Source organism: Thunnus maccoyii, chromosome 1 (assembly GCF_910596095.1).
Source record: "Thunnus maccoyii chromosome 1, fThuMac1.1, whole genome shotgun sequence".
In the NCBI taxonomy this organism is placed as follows: domain Eukaryota; kingdom Metazoa; phylum Chordata; class Actinopteri; order Scombriformes; family Scombridae; genus Thunnus; species Thunnus maccoyii.
Genome location: NC_056533.1, coordinates 11132066 through 11148244, shown reverse-complemented (window position 1 = coordinate 11148244; position 16179 = coordinate 11132066). Strand labels below are relative to the sequence as shown.

Genomic DNA, 16179 nt, shown 5'->3' with positions numbered 1-16179 from the left:
CTGTCTTCTTTACCACTGATCATCCCGGTGCGCACAAAGCGTGTGGATCTGCCGTGCGCAATCAGAGAGAGAGAGAGAGAGAGAGAAAGAGAGAGAGAGAGACAGAGGGAGAGGGGAGGGGGTGGGGGGGTGGAGGTGAATGGCAGCATGACTGAATAGCCCGGTGACCAATCAGATCCTCGATGGGCTGGGCTCCACATTTGTCCCAGTGCTGCACGGGCCCTCAAAGTTTGTTTATTCGCCGAATGCAGTGTGTGATGAAAACGTGTTAGTTACTAACCCCCCTTTCTACTAATAATAATCAAATGAAACTGATTGGGACGTCGGATCACACCGTGGACTTTTGGGAACGCGTACTGGTGCCATTTACGCACGGAACATGTTCGCGCGACCTGCGTTTTAGCGCACCGGCAGCCTCGCTTGAAACTCTGAAGAGAGTAGGTGTCGGTGTACAACACAACAAGAAGTGAATTACAACGATATTAATGCAAGAGCGGAGGACGGACTACCGAGTTGTAGAGAGAAGAAAGTTGGTTGGTTATCGCGGAGGTTTGAGTGTCGAGCGCCCAGTCAGCCCGCATCCACAGGGGGAAAAAAAAGAAAAGAAAAACTGTGATCTCTGCTTGATCAATGTGAAAGATTGAAAGATACTGTCGCAGGCATGGACTCGAGACGCTGACATTCCCCTGTAGAAGTCAAGATAAGCGTTGACTTGGCTAACAGAAGGGGTTAAACCGTATCCAAAGGGAGTTTGGAAAACCCAGCCTTTCTTCCCCATACGGATCAACTCATTGGGTGGGAGCTGAGAGAGAGACAAGAGTCCCCAGCAAATCAGGAGCTAATTGATTAAAGAGACTTCATTTGAATAGGAGGGGGGCTGGCGAGGTGCCAATCGCCTTTCAAAGAAGCCCCCCGTATGATTAATCGCAGAGCATTATTGATAATCATAACGGGGCACATGCGCGGTGGATGGGCTCGATTTACGTAATTTTTGAGAAGGTTTTGTAGTCATTTTTTTATTCTTTGCCTGCTGATGTGCCAGCCAGCATGTCGCGGAGGAAACAAGCGAAGCCGCAACACTTCCAATCCGACCCTCATCTGCCTTTATCGGAGCACAATGGTGAGTCCAAGTTACCAATCGCTCCCTTTATCCAAGCACTATGCATTTCTCACACTTCTTTTTTTTTTTTTTTTTTTTTTAGCTCTTATCGTCTCTGTGTCCATATCTGTCCGTTAAAGTTAATACTTTGAATTGGGCTTTATACTTTTAGTTTTTGTTAGTTTCTTTGTAAATTCCATCGTCTTCGTGATTAAAGTCTGTACCACGTTTCAGATAACTTTACGCTCAGGACATTGCTTCAACTCACTTAGTTCCGAGTCAAATGAGAATTTAGAGTTACTTCTGTATTTTATCAATACGACAGACACCCTTATTGAAATTGAAAACTGTAAAAGATAAATAAGTTAAAGATAATAACGAAAGTACAGGGCGCGTTTCTCTTCAGGTTTACTTTGTGTGTGTGTTTTAAAAGTTTCAAAACTTTTTAGGCTCAGCTTCAGGTTTAAATCGCGTTTTAAATCTAACCGACAGCCTCTCTTAAAATGAGTAGCCGGCTTGATTGTCGGTCCTCTCCGAGGCTTCCCTGCGTTCAGCGGTCGCTCTCGGTGCGTAGAGATGGGCCACCCTGGCGCTCCTGCCGGGACTTTTCCTGGGTCCCGGGCACAGAAATTCCCCATCCGTGTGTTTTACTCCAGCGCTGTAAAATCGTACGTCTTTTCCTCGCTTCTGAAAATCAGTTTCAGCTAGACATCGCCTGTTTGAACACTAACGCGCTGTAAAGTTGTGTGAAAGGGGGGCAAACTTCTCCACAGAGCGCAAACGAAACACATCCTTTTCCAAATTCTGAAAATATCCCATCAGTTTACTCATCGTTCATACTTTTTGTTCATATAGCAGCATAGAGAAGACCTAAGACATTCACACACCCACACTCGACTCCTCTTATATTACAAAAATGCAGCAGCAGCAGAGAAAAACAGTCCCGTTCATTCTTACTTTAACGCCTTTAAAGAAACTCAAGTCTACACATGATGTTTTGTCTGCTGTGAAAATATTAGTGAGATTTTTTTGTTCGCTAAGTGAACTACACTCTCTTTTAACTGTTGTTGTGCCTAAAATGTGAAACCAGTTCATACAAAGTGGCATTCAGAACTGGAAATGCAGCACTGGAGCTCTTGCAGACTTTGAAAGGCCAGAAAAAGACAGTTAAGTTGCAATTAACTGTAAATCGTTTTGTTTCATTTTTGTCGGAAGCAGAATACAGAAGTTAAAAAAAAACTTAAACAAACCTACAGTAGAAAAAGATTCACACTTGAGTTTCGTAACCGAACAGGTTACGCTACATTGCAGCGTGTTTTTTTATTGACCGACCTTTCTATCATTGGACTCAGTAGCAAGAAAATAATGCTTATTTATTTTTCTGTAATTTAAAAAAATATTTAATTCCATGGAGGCGTGTCTCAGGTCTGTCATGCAGTCTGATCGAAATTTTCAGCCAAATGTTTAAATGTTTAATGTTTCAGTTTGTTAAAAGCGTAGGCCTATTTGCACACAAGTAAGACGTGCCATAAATAAAATGTGCTGATTAAATTTAGAAATTATTTCTGATGCTGGTTATACCTGTTGGATAAGGCATGTAAATTTTATGTGTACAATGTAAATATTCTCAAAGCCACGTTGTTTTTAGCACTGCCTGAAAAGCATGTGCAGGTCATTTGAAATGAACACTTGTTTCTTGCATAGAAAAGATATTTGCAGCCTATTTCACATGATTTTTAGGAACGTGGTGATTAAGGCAAAACCTAGTTAATTCCTGAATACTGTTTTTTCTGCATTTTCCTTTAAATCTAATAAACTTAATATAGAGTTACTTTTGTCACTAACCGTGGAAGACTGCAGAATGCAAAATATCTTAATTGTGCCCAATACCATACCACACGTTAAAATTATTGCAAGTATCTTGTGTATGTAATTATAAGAGTGGGGACATGTTGTCTTTAGGTCTGGGGGTATTTAGCTGAGAGTGTGCTCACAGCAAATGCGCTGTGTGTCTTCTGGAGAGTTGTGGTAGCCGGAAGTGAAAACAGAAAGTCATTGTATTTGCGGCTGAATATCAATGATGCTGAGGGCCGTAGTTACTGGGAGGTCGGAGTGAGAGCCACAGAGGGTGGGATGTTGAGCTGTTTTAACCTTTGCCAGTGTCCCTCTGTGTGGAAGTGACAGGAGTTCAGGGCCCAGTGTGTTGCTCTCTACCTCGCCATTGACCCTGCTGATCAGAGCTGCAGGCGGCCCAGCAAGGCCTCGGCCTTTTTTTTTTTTTCTTTTAGTAAGTGTGTGAGAGTGTAAGGCCTTATCAATATTGTGGCCATCCCCTTTCACCCTATCAGACTGGCCCCCCTAGAGGGCAGAATGGCAGGGCAGCCCCCTTGTTGTTGTTGTTCCCTGCAAACAGAGAGTGCAGTTGCTTGTCATTTTGCCAGTGTATATGTGGTGTGAGTCTAGGTGTAGCCTGAAGGACTTGCTTTGCTTTTTTCCCTCCCCTTAAGCTTTAAGCATGTCACCGGGGCAGAGCTTCTGAGATTTGAGTCTTGTCCTGGACCACGGCAGCTTTAGTGGAACCCCATCTAGTGTTCAGTGGGATGAGTCCTGAGGGTTGGAGACGATGTGAGCAGAAACCCTCCTGAAGTTACAAGTGTCAAGAGGCTCACAGAGGCCCCCTGCGAAAAAATAATGTAGGATCTCTCAAAGCTCTCCGTCAACTTTTTCGACTAATCCTCACTTTCTTGTCTCTTATATTCAGACTTTGGTCAGTCTCTTCGAAGCTCTGTCCTCTGCTCTTTGTCTCTCCTAATGCCCTTTAGCCCTGCGCACTGCTTACATTGTGCTTTTGATAGAGACTCTGTGTAAGTTTTACAGACTCCATCTTCATACCAGCTTGACTTTATCTTAATTTTAATTCTGAGTTAATCCTTGCTATTTTGGGAATTAAGCCTAATGCTAGCATCTGTGCTGTTTGCTGTACTAGTCTTGCATGGGCAGTGGATTTGTAGACATGCATTGATTTAGTTTTGATTCTTTTTTGTTGTCAAGTAAAGTAAAACATAGTATTGCACAGTCTAAAGAGTAAATATGCCATGTAAGCATTTAAGTTATTGATGAAACATGATCTTACACATTCTTATGTTTTGCACATTATTATTATTATTTTCTTGTCTCACATTCCAAACTTAAGGTAGAGTTAGTGAAGAGGAGACTGAGCACTGCTGCATTGCACAATTTGGTGAAAATGTTTTGCTCCAGTTCCTTGATTAGTTACATATAAATGCAAAAAATATTCTGGGAGTGAATATCTTCCGGTATCTCTTTTTTTAGGTATCTGTTTATTCTAGTGATCATTTTAATATTATAATATCGCTATTTGCATTTTGGACTCGCTGTTTTAAAAATAGTATTATTGAAAATCTTTTGATTTGTAGGATTTTTGAAAATGCGCTCTGCATAAAATATCGTCGTCTTTGTTCAAATATTAATTTGTTGGAAATTTTAATTAAATAAATATACAAAGACCCTTTCTAAAGTATGTGTATGACTGAAACGGTGAATTAATTTAATTTCAGTGAACACCATTTCCTCTCAACTAGTATATACACAGTGTGTGCTGTATTTTTTCTTTTGCTCTGTGTAGACTTAATGCACACACACATATATGCATGCACGCGCATGCACGCATATTTTATTTATTAAATCCACATCTTCCAAAAGTTTGTTAGACATAAGTTTTGTTTTTTTTTTAATTTTGTTTGGCTCCTATTTTCATCCTACTCAGTGTCATATGATTGGACTTTCTTTGCGCTAATTTGTGTACAGTCAGCCTTGAGAAAAGAGAAAAGGTGTTTATTTAATCCTCTCATTTCTCACACTATGAATCAAACACATTTTTTCAAAATTAACGCTTGGGGTGTAGGTAGGCGGCTGAGTGGGTGGAAGGGGGGATTTAACATGAAAAGTTATCATTAAAGTTGAGTCTTCCCTGTTTGCATGGTTTGGTGGTGTGAGGGCCAGGGTTTACTGTCATGGCAACTTTGCGTTATCTGATGTCTCTGAGCAGAGAAACATTGAGGGAGATAATCCCTGAATTAAACAGGATCTGCTTTGAGTCGACTGAGATGAGCAGGGCCAGGCTGTGCCGACGATCCCCGCCGCTCCCATGCTGCGCGAACAATGGGAAGGCATCCTGTCTCTCTGTGGGGCAGGGCTGCACTTCTCTGGGTTTCATTTGCAAATGAATTCTTGGCCCTGATGAAAGTGTTGAGGGGCCAGAGCCACAATGAAAAGGATTCATAGAGAAATGCAATTTGTAAATCAACTTGTATGTTAAACAGCAAGATTTTAGTGTGACAAAGAGGGAAAAGAATAAGGAAAGTCTTGAGCACAGCAGTGGCTCTGGGGGCAGGGCGTCGTCTTGCCTTTTCACTCCCTGACTCGTCCTGTTTATTAAAATGGAAAATTCAAAAACCTGATTTTGTGCGCATTTGAAAAGCGGTCATTACTTTTGTATTTTCATCTCAGTGACAGCTGATGTTTCTGTGCCAGTATTGCGAGTTCTGTGAGCTGGTGTGTCCAGTTTCGCAGTTTTTGCAAGTTTGTGATGTATACATTCTGATTACCAAGCTACTCTTCAGTTTTGTCCAAGGTCTTTTTTAAAACAGATTGTTGTTGTTTTTATTGGGGGTTTTTGTTGTTTTTTTCAGTTCCTTTTTTGTCCAAGAATTATTTACTGATGAGTGCCTTTTCTGTGGTTGACAATGTTTTGGGATATTTATTCACAATTATGAAAAAGAGGACTAGTGACTTTAAAAAAAAACTCCAACATACTTTTTTGTCATTTTAATCATGACAAAGAATTTCATATCATAGGTATTAGATAAGTCAGTATGTTCTTTGTATCTCTTTCATTTTGTCGTCATTTGTTTTACTTGTTGTGTAGTGTTACCACATAACAGTCTGGATGCCACAGGCTCTGTTGTTCATGTCTCGCTGTGATTGCTGCCTGAGTGGATACAAATTAGTTTAGTGACATAGATAACCTGTCCAAGATGCCCATAGTTGGCTGAAAATGAGCAAAGTTGACAGCAAATTGAAAGTCTAATAAGTCCTTCAAATGCTTGATTTGCGCCGAGTGGACAAGTAGACTTTGAAGGGCATAGAATATAGGAAATCAATGCCTTTCTATGAAATTTCATTAAGACCCAATGTCCTTGCTTCACTCTATTCTATATTTTGATGGATTATCTGGAGAAAATGATTACCTTTGGTTGGCTGATGAAACCCAGATGTACATCTTCAAAGATCACTTTTAAGCAATATTTGAGTAGTTCCCATTGATTTTGTATCCCCTCTTATCGTGTTTCAGAGGCCACTGCATTGAATAAGGCTTTTTCTCATTTCTGTTGGCTTATTGTTGCCTTTCGATCGTTGTTTTTGTGAGCACATCAAGGGGATAAGTGTAAAACTGATTAACTTAAGATTAACAACAATGGAATTTGAGGAGATAAAGCTGCTTCTTCAGCTGCAAAACATTTCTAATCACTAATCCTCTGTTTCCTCTTTTTCAGGGGACACAGAACTTTGCTCAGAGGACCCCCCCTGCAAGGAGTCAGATGCCCATGTCTGTAACAGATGTTGCGCTGAGTTCTTTGAACTATCAGATCTTGAGGAACACCAGAAGAATTGCACTAAGAATCAGTTAGTTCTGATAGTGAATGAAAATCCTGCCTCCCCCACCGGAACTTTCTCGCCTGGGTCTCCTCCCCATAATCCCGATGACCAGATGAATGACACAGCTAATAACACTGATCAAACAGAGTGCAGTGACCTTTTGGAGCCTACCACTCTTGAGAAAGACGAATCCATGGATGTGGACGTTTCCGGAATGAGCAGTGGTCATGAAGAGGAGGGCAGTCATACAGAGAGTGGGAGCCCCATCAACACAGTCGGCAGCCATGGTGGCAGGGGCACCTCTGGTCCCGCAGTAGGTACTTCAGCTATCTCAGCCCCTCTACCTCAGCTTAGTAACCTGACTGAGCTGGGGAACTTCTCCATGATCAACAGCAATGTCATAATTGAAAATCTGCAGAGCACCAAAGTGGCTGTGGCCCAATTCTCCCAAGAGACCCGTTCCACTGGGGGCCCCAGGGTGGCAGTGCCAGCCCTGATGGAGCAGCTCCTAGCCCTGCAACAGCAACAGATCCATCAACTGCAGCTTATTGAGCAGATTCGCCATCAGATATTGCGACTGGCCTCCCAGTCCCCAGAAATGCAGGTGCCCCCAACCTCTGCTCCAGGCACAATGGGGCCTGCTGCCAGCCCACTGACCACACTCAGCTCTCATCTCTCCCAACAGCTGGCTGCAGCCGCAGGCCTAGCACAGAACCTGGCTAGTCAGTCAGCCAGTATTAGCAGCCTAAAGCAGCTGGCTGCAGCGGCACAGCTACCTCAGTCCAACCCAAGCAGCAGTGAGACATCTCAGAGCATTAGCACACTGGGGCCATCAACAGTCAGTGCCCAGTCCTCTGACAAGAGGCCGAATCATATGAGTAGCCTCCACTCTCAGCTCAGCAACTCCTCACTAACTAAGTCATCCACGCCAGCATTTGGAATAGGTAGCTTACTAAGCTCTGCAGTGAATCCCCTTCTACCTCAGCCTCCACCTGGAAACCCCATGTTCTCCAGCTCTCTGCCCAGTGTTGGCACCACCGTAGAGGACCTCAACTCTTTAGCAGCTTTGGCCCAGCAGAGGAAAGGCAAGCCGCCAAATGTCACTTCATTTGAACACAAGAGCAGCTCTGACGATGCTTTCTTCAAGCATAAGTGTAGGTTTTGTGGCAAGGTGTTTGGGAGTGACAGTGCCTTGCAAATCCACCTGCGCTCTCACACTGGCGAGAGACCATACAAGTGTAATATCTGTGGTAACCGCTTCTCCACCCGTGGTAACCTGAAGGTACATTTCCAGCGTCATAAAGAAAAATATCCACACATCCAGATGAACCCCTACCCTGTTCCTGAGCATTTAGACAACATACCAACAAGCACTGGCATTCCATACGGCATGTCTATGCCCCCTGAGAAGCCTGTCACCAGCTGGCTGGATAGCAAACCAGTTTTGCCCACTCTGACTTCCTCAGTCGGCATGCTGCTGCCACCAACCATGCCGAGCCTGCCACATTTCATCAAAAAGGAAGATCATTCAATAGCCATAACTAGCCCTTCTGTTACTGCAAAAAGTGACTCAGGTGCTACTGAGCCTTCAGCTAAAAGTAATGATGGAGTGTCTGAAGAGGGTGAAGGTGCAACTCTGCCTACCTCAAATGGGAAAACTGAAGAAGGCAGCCACTCCTCAGGCATCATGACAAATGTGAGCTCTGCCTCAGAGAGCACTACCGAGTACACAACATCAAACAGCCCACCCATGATGACCAACCCACTCATGCCTCTTATGTCTGATCATTTCAAGGCTAAATTCCCCTTTGGAGGTATTCTGGATCCTCTCCAGGGGTCAGAGACCTCAAAGCTACAGCAGCTTGTGGAGAACATTGACAGGAAGGTAACAGACCCAAACGAATGTGTCATCTGCCATCGGGTGTTGAGTTGTCAAAGTGCTCTGAAAATGCATTATCGCACTCACACCGGGGAAAGGCCCTTTAAGTGTAAAATCTGTGGCAGGGCTTTTACCACCAAGGGAAATCTTAAGACCCACTACAGTGTCCATAGGGCCATGCCTCCTCTTAGAGTCCAACACTCCTGCCCTATTTGTCAGAAGAAGTTCACAAATGCTGTGGTTCTACAACAGCATATTCGCATGCATATGGGTGGGCAGATCCCCAACACCCCACTGCCAGAGAATTACCCAGAGTCCATGGCCTCTGACACTGGCTCAGTTGAGGAGAGAAACTTTGATGATTTGGACAACTTCTCTGATGACAATATTGAAGGAATGGATGAGGGCCCAGATAGCAGTGTGCCAGACACACCCATGTCTGCTGATGCATCCCATGACAGTCTATATAACTCCCCATCTCCCCCTGAAATGGCTAGCCAGGAAGGGCAAGAGAAAAATGGCCAACAGAATGCCAGCAATAATGAAACAGAGGAGTTCCAAGTGAGCCAAATGAAGGCTATAGCAAATGGCTTAGTGGAGGGGGATTGCCTCACCAATGACTCCTCGTCGCTGGGAGGGGATGTTGAAAGCCAAAGCGCCGGGAGTCCAGCTGTGTCAGAATCTACCTCCTCCATGCAGGCGCCATCTCCCACTAGCATGCAGCCACAAACACACAAATCCCCCAGCCTCGAAGAAAGGCACCAGAGGGCCTTATCCTTGGAGCACACCAGTGCAAGCCTCTTGCACTCTCACCCATCCAACATCGGAGCCCTGGACCTGACATCTGTCAATCCCTCAAAAGACCCCCTGGGCATGATATTCCCCTTCCGTGAGCGTAACACCATCAAGAACACATCCTGTGACATCTGTGGGAAGACCTTTGCTTGTCAGAGTGCCTTGGACATTCACTATCGAAGCCATACCAAAGAACGACCATTTATTTGCACGGCCTGTAACAGGGGTTTCTCCACCAAGGGCAACCTGAAGCAGCACATGCTAACCCATCAAATGAGAGACCTGCCCTCACAGCTCTTTGAGCCGTCAAACACCAGCCTGTCCTCAAGCCCAACCCCTTCCCTCCTCTCTGTAGGCTCTCTTAACAAACCTGAGGTCAACGGCTTCCTTCATGTCCTCCACCCAGAGAACAAGGACATGCCTCCTGGCTTGGTCACATCATCTGCCTCCACTTCCCCAGTGCTTTCCGCTGCTCCCCCACGTAGGACACCCAAGCAACACTTCTGCAACACCTGTGGGAAGTGTTTCTCCTCCTCCAGTGCTCTACAGATCCACGAGAGAACCCACACTGGGGAGAAACCCTTTGCCTGCAGTATCTGTGGCCGAGCTTTCACCACCAAAGGAAACCTCAAGGTAAATGTCAAAACATCCAGAAAACTGTTGGTCTCCTAAAAGTTTGTGCGTGAGAATGTTTGTGAAAAATGAGTCTCAGAACTGCTGTTTAGTTTTATACAGCGTGTCAGTGCACTACAAATCGGAGTTGGTAAGGTTGTATAATTAATTAAAGGAACGGCTCTGAGAAAAAAAATACCTTAGTGGAAAGGCTGAATCACACAACTAATATGATTATTGGGTAAAAAATTCCAGAATGTGATCAGCTACAAATTATTCAATGCACAGAATTAATCATCAGTGGCAATCACTGTGAGACAGGTCAGTCTGTAGTTTTCCATAACAGATTGTGTGAAAACAGTCCAGTGACCTGAATCATTAAGGAAAGAATCCTGTTCAATGATCTACAGACACTGGGGAGAATTATGCGGACTGGATAAAATGATGGCAATTATTTTTGAGGCATTGGTGAATCCTTAATCCTAGACAGGAATTTGGGATACTTTTTCTAATTTTTAAAGGTTTTAGTAAATCAAGCTCTGGCTGTTGAAGAAAGGTCTTACACAGACATAATATATTTGCATTTTAGTTAAAGTTGCTCCACTACACTAGTAAAGTATAGCACAGAAAAGTCTTTGAACATTTTTGTAGTAGGTTGTACATAAAATAGCTTAAAACATAAGTCTTTCAATGTATCTTTCTAGGATTATGAAGGTGAAAAAAGTATCACCTTTGTCATGGAAAGGGTATTGGCAAAGGTGAAATGTCACATGTAACACTGGCCAGAGCAATGAAATTGGACAGTGCAATTTTACCTCAAGTCCTGTGGTCCCCCTGTGAGATGAGCAAATTAAGGTTTAGAATAAACAGCATGTATCTGTCTTGCCAAAGTAAGATCTCACGGCATAGGCAACTCACTAGTCTGCTGCACCCAGGGTGTGAAGCTATTTTAATACGGAGTTGAGCATTATTATTATTTTTTCCATTGCATCATCTCATGTGCAGCTCTTGTGGCCAAGTTTGTAAACATCACTAATTTTCATCCCTCTCATTGCTCTGTCTCTCTCCTCCCTCCCTTTTATTCCCTTTCTCCCTCCTCCCTCTCTCTGTGTAGGTTCACATGGGCACGCACATGTGGAACAGCGCTCCTGCCAGACGTGGCCGCAGGCTCTCTGTGGATGGGCCAATGGCCTTCCTGGGCACCAACCCAGTTAAGTTTCCTGAGATCTTCCAGAAGGACATGGCATCAAGGGCGAGCAACGGGGACCCGACCAGTTTCTGGAACCAGTATGCTGCAGCCTTCTCCAACGGTCTGGCAATGAAGACAAATGAAATCTCTGTCATTCAGAACGGAGGCATCCCACCCATGTCAGGTGGTGTGGGAAATGGGGGTAGCTCTCCCATTGGTGGCCTGACCGGCAGCCTAGACAAGCTACACAGCACGGAGCCCAATGCTGCTCTCGCCGGTCTGGAGAAAATGGCCAACACAGACAACGGAGCCCACTTTCGGTTCACACGCTTCATGGAGGACAATAAAGAAATTGTCACTAATTAGAGTGTATGTCCTCAATTGCGCACAGACACATGGAGATGCCAAAAGGCATACTGTACACATATGTAGACACACACAGAAGAAGAAAAAGAAAGAGAACAAGACAGGGACAAAATCAACTGAACTGCTTTGCTCGCCATTGAATCTTTACGAACATGAGTGTGAAGACAAGTTGCTTTTTTTGTACAATGTACATGTTATAGTTTTAAGGAGCTTATTTATTAGTGATTATAACCTTGCTTGAAACCAAGTGGAAGCATTAACAGTTAGGTTTTTGTTTGTTTTAATGCCAGAATGGGTATGTATGGGTGCTTAAAAATGTGCTTTTGAAACTTAGAATATCTGGGTAGATAATCTTACCTTGGCATTAAGTTATTTTCTGTCTGTAGTAGCTATAACCGAACTGTCGATGTTCATGTGATGCATTAGCCCTGTAATAAGCAAACAGACTTGCTGTAAATAATGTACACTGATCTTCTGTAGATGGTCTAACATCTGTGTGTTCATGCGCCCCTTCCCTCATCAAAACAAAACATTGAAATTCAGGCAAGGGACTAAATGATGTGGTAGTTCCTTTCTTTCCAGTTGCTATACTTTTATTTTATTTAAGGAAGACAAAACATTGAAGTTTGCTACATTTCAAGGGTTTATTTAGTGTTAACTTGTTTTGTTGTCACTGTTTATGTGTATTGTACTTTCTACTTTTTGTTTACTTCCATATTTTTTTCCCTCTATCTCTTTTTTGTTGCTCGTATTTTGGTGTTGTTGAAAGCAAGACAGTTGCTAAGAGGGGAACATTCGGTCTGGCCTTTTTCTTGGTATTTGGAACTGAGACAGCCAATCAAATGAGCAGGATTCTCCTTTAGTTTCTCAGCTGGATTTCCACGTTGCTGCTATGTCCCAGCATCCTCACTGACATCAAGTGCAAAGTTGTGTGTTGAAGCTTCTGTAAATATGTTCAGATGTGGAAATACAAACTCCCTCATAAGAAAATGTACATATAGCTCACACAAGAAAAGTCCATCATGGCCAGGGGACAAAATGATAGTGTTTTTATAAATATAAATATATATTGGGTTTGACAACCTTCGGACTGTTACATGCACTTTCTTGGAAAGTTGGAAGATCTTTATGGGTCCAGTTTCTCTACACTTTAATACCTACTAACAACTAAGATACTGTAATTCTTTACTCTAATAATCAAATACATCAGTTTTCCAAAAGAAACATTGTGTGTTTGTGTGCCTTTATTCCCCTCTTTTTTGTTTTTCATATTAATGTACATATACTGACAATTATTATCTCATATCTAGCAAAAAATAATTTGAAAGAAGAGCAGCAGTAAAATAAAATAACTTTTTTTTTTTCCTGTGAATAATGTGTGTTTAGGGCCGGTGTGCAGCCTAAGCATCTCTTTTCAGTGTGTGTGCGCTGCAAACAGCAGGAGCAGAATCGGAGGCTTGGATGCAGTCCTTGATTGTGCGAGCCTCCCTGCTCTTTAACTTAAAATGATCGCCGTTTTAACCTCATAATTTCCGTTGCCAATCCTTGAAATTGATCGCTAATCCTTGAAATCAAGTTGATTTAATGCTTTTTACGCTAAAAGAAAAAGGGTTCCTCTTGTCACTTATTTATGCACGTTTACCAGTTGCAATTTTAAAAAGTCTCAGCGGGGAAAACGTATTATTTTGCCTGAACAAGCAAGTTAAACAAGCACAATTCAGCAGCTGGACTGTTAAGGTGTTACGGATTCAATCGACGTTTTATGTGTCTTTTGAATATCTTTTCCCTCCTTGATAATGTACGTTTCATTAAGAATGCGACCATCTAATTAATTGCCACAAAGCCCCAAAAGAAGTTGTCAAAACGATCACACGGTTATCCGGATAAAGCCTCTGTGACGGCTTTAAAGGCGCTTGTCTTGCATTTTTTATTCAAAGTGAATTTTTTCCCCTTTTGTATTTCAACAGCTGCATTTAATTTAACACATCGTTGCACATCCTGCAATACAGGATCTGTTCATTTCTGACCAACATCCTCGTCGCTCTCCCCTCCTCTTCACACAGCCTATTTCCCCAATATTTACGTTTTATATTTCAAGACGTCGATGCTAAATGATCCTTGCCCACAGTGCCTGTTTTCTTTTTAACAGTCACATCTGTTCCCCTGAGCTCTGTTTGTGCAGCACATCGGCTTCCTGACATATTCCTTCAAAGGACAGAAAGAAAAATAAAACTGATCCACATACCTACTTCTTTGTTAATTAGAACAAATACTTCATAAGTTCTAATTTACAACTTTATCCCTCGATTACGCAGTTTAACATAAAAATCCGCTTTTCTATTATTATCATCATCATCATCATCATCACTTAATATTATTAACAATAATAATTTCAATACGAGATTTATTATGTTTTATTTCATTAATAATAATAGTAATAAAAATAATAATATTATTACTATTATTATTATTATTATTATTATTATTATTATTATTATTATTATTATTGGAATTCCTAAAGAAAACCAAAAATACAATTCAAATACTAGTCAGAAAAATGAAGTACAGAAATTAACATATATATGTGTATATATATATATATATATATATATATATATATATATATATACAGCATGATGATTAATTTTTTGTGCGAGCTATTCACAAGTATGTAACAGAAACATACAGGGGTAAATACAAGCTTTATCTCTGTGAGTAGTCCCATCACGCATGGACTGGGCTCTTCCCTCTCTTTCCTTGCTTAAGTATTGATTGAGCTGTGCAGTATTACAGAAACACTTGAATCTCAGGTGGCAGGAATGTGTACAATTGATCTCTTCCACTGTGGCTCCCAGCAGTGGCTTTTTGCTCCACAACACAGAGCACCACAGGAAGAGCCGGGCGAACACACTGAAACACAATCGCTACAGACTAAGAAGGGCTGTCCCAGTCTGCCCTGCTCACTGTCACAATTTATTGGAGTGCTGTGAGTCTCATCCACTGCTCTGCAGCTACACTCAGGGTTCAGAGATTTTATACACTTTATATGATAAACACACTCTAAGAGATGTATACTGCATCTTCACAGCTACATACAAACACACACACCTATATTTTGATTTATTCTTGAATTTTTTTTCTAACATGTTTCTATTTTAGTGTTTTTCCCTCATCTGAACTAAACGGCTTGATGGCCTTTTGCTGCAGTGTCTGGAGAGGATGGTAACCATCAGCAAAGAAACATTAGTCTCTTTAGCTGTAAGCCACTCCTGTCCACTTACTGTACACTTGAAGCTTCATTAAGGGGTTGGCCTTAAGTAAGGGCTGTATGCACAGCTGCCACACCACAAAAATAAGATCATTTGTTTCCTGTGTGATTTAACTTGTGTCGGAAATTCTTTCGTACAATAATGTTTATACCAGTTGAGTAAAAAAAATTATACTATTTTTTTTTCCTTCAATTAGATTTTTGCAAAACAAGAATGAATGATTTTAACACTGGGTGAATGCACATGTCTTTAAGGAAATCACATTTTTAAGTTTTTATTTTTTTAAATTTATCCTATTGCATGTTACCATCCAACTGGGGGAATAATATGTGAAAAAAAGTAACTCTAAAATAAATGAACCAGTTGATAAGACGTTTAGATGGCTCATGTGATGTGTGTGTGTTTTTATTCTAATCTGTCAGGAAAAAAATAAATAAAAGAAAGAAAGTAGGAAATGAACAATTAAAGTGACTCTTCAGCACTAGTGCCAGGAGGTTGTATGATTCAGATGTGTTCCTTTTCTCCACAATCCAGTTTGCAGGGTCAGGTTGAGATGGAGCTGCACGGAAGCGATCTTGAGAAGCTGGAGCCCCCTCCCACATCCTCTGCCTTGTGCTGTCAGCCCTCCTGAGTCGATACAAACTGTAGCCTGGGGCCCGGCCTGGACTCCCCACTGAGGTTCTGGCCTACCGCTGGGAGATCAAAGACCCACGCAGAACAATGGTGAGCCTCATTTAGCCAGTTGCGGTTCACTTTCTCTGGATGCACTGCCACACCTGCCCATGCTGTCAATCATACTCAGGTGATGGACTTTACTCAGAGGCCTACTCTCTGCAAGAACATTGTGCTCTTGAGCTTTTACACAGCCTTTAAGTCTAAATCAGACTTGAAACTGGGTCTGCAATGTTGAAATGCATCCCATCTCTGGTTTGGAAGATATTCACCATCCATGCGTCATCTGGGGAAAGGTGGAGTCCACAACAAAGGGCTTCAAGCTTCAACATCTAGATTAACAGCTGGGAAGAGCCTAGTTTGGTGATGTAAGATTACATGATATTAGGGAGATCAATTGTTTTTAGAGTTTGAAAAATACAGGCGGTTATCTCCTGTTCCTGGATTTAGGAATAATTTTTTTTTTTTTTTTTCATTCTAAAGTATGAATTTATCCTGTGCTTTTCACCGATAATTAGTTTTTATTTGTGAAATATCAGACGTGCTGCCTTTAATTTCCCTAATATGCCTGGAATTATATTATGTTGTAAATAAAAGTGATTATTTCATATTTGTAGAA

The 16179-nt window shown here is 42.0% G+C and overlaps 1 protein-coding gene across 1 annotated transcript; it reads left to right on the top strand.

Moving 5' to 3' along the window:
• Window positions 1-237: 237 nt before the first annotated feature.
• sall1a (spalt-like transcription factor 1a) lies at window positions 238-12821 on the top strand. Its single transcript, XM_042419693.1, has 3 exons — window positions 238-1120; window positions 6676-10085; window positions 11179-12821. The coding sequence occupies exons 1-3, from the start codon at window positions 1048-1050 to the stop codon at window positions 11617-11619; spliced, it is 3924 nt and encodes a 1307-aa protein (XP_042275627.1). The 5' UTR covers window positions 238-1047; the 3' UTR covers window positions 11620-12821.
• The last annotated feature ends 3358 nt before the right edge of the window (window positions 12822-16179 follow it).

What these genes read in the sequence shown, in the direction of transcription:
- sall1a (XM_042419693.1), top strand. Translation starts at nt 1,048, where the DNA reads ATGTCGCGGAGGAAACAAGCGAAGCCGCAACACTTCCAATCCGACCCT. An exon ending in GCCTTTATCGGAGCACAATG is followed by an intron (nt 1,121 to 6,675) that starts GTGAGTCCAAGT and finishes CCTCTTTTTCAG; the next exon opens with GGGACACAGAACTTTGCTCA. An exon ending in CCACCAAAGGAAACCTCAAG is followed by an intron (nt 10,086 to 11,178) that starts GTAAATGTCAAA and finishes CTCTCTGTGTAG; the next exon opens with GTTCACATGGGCACGCACAT.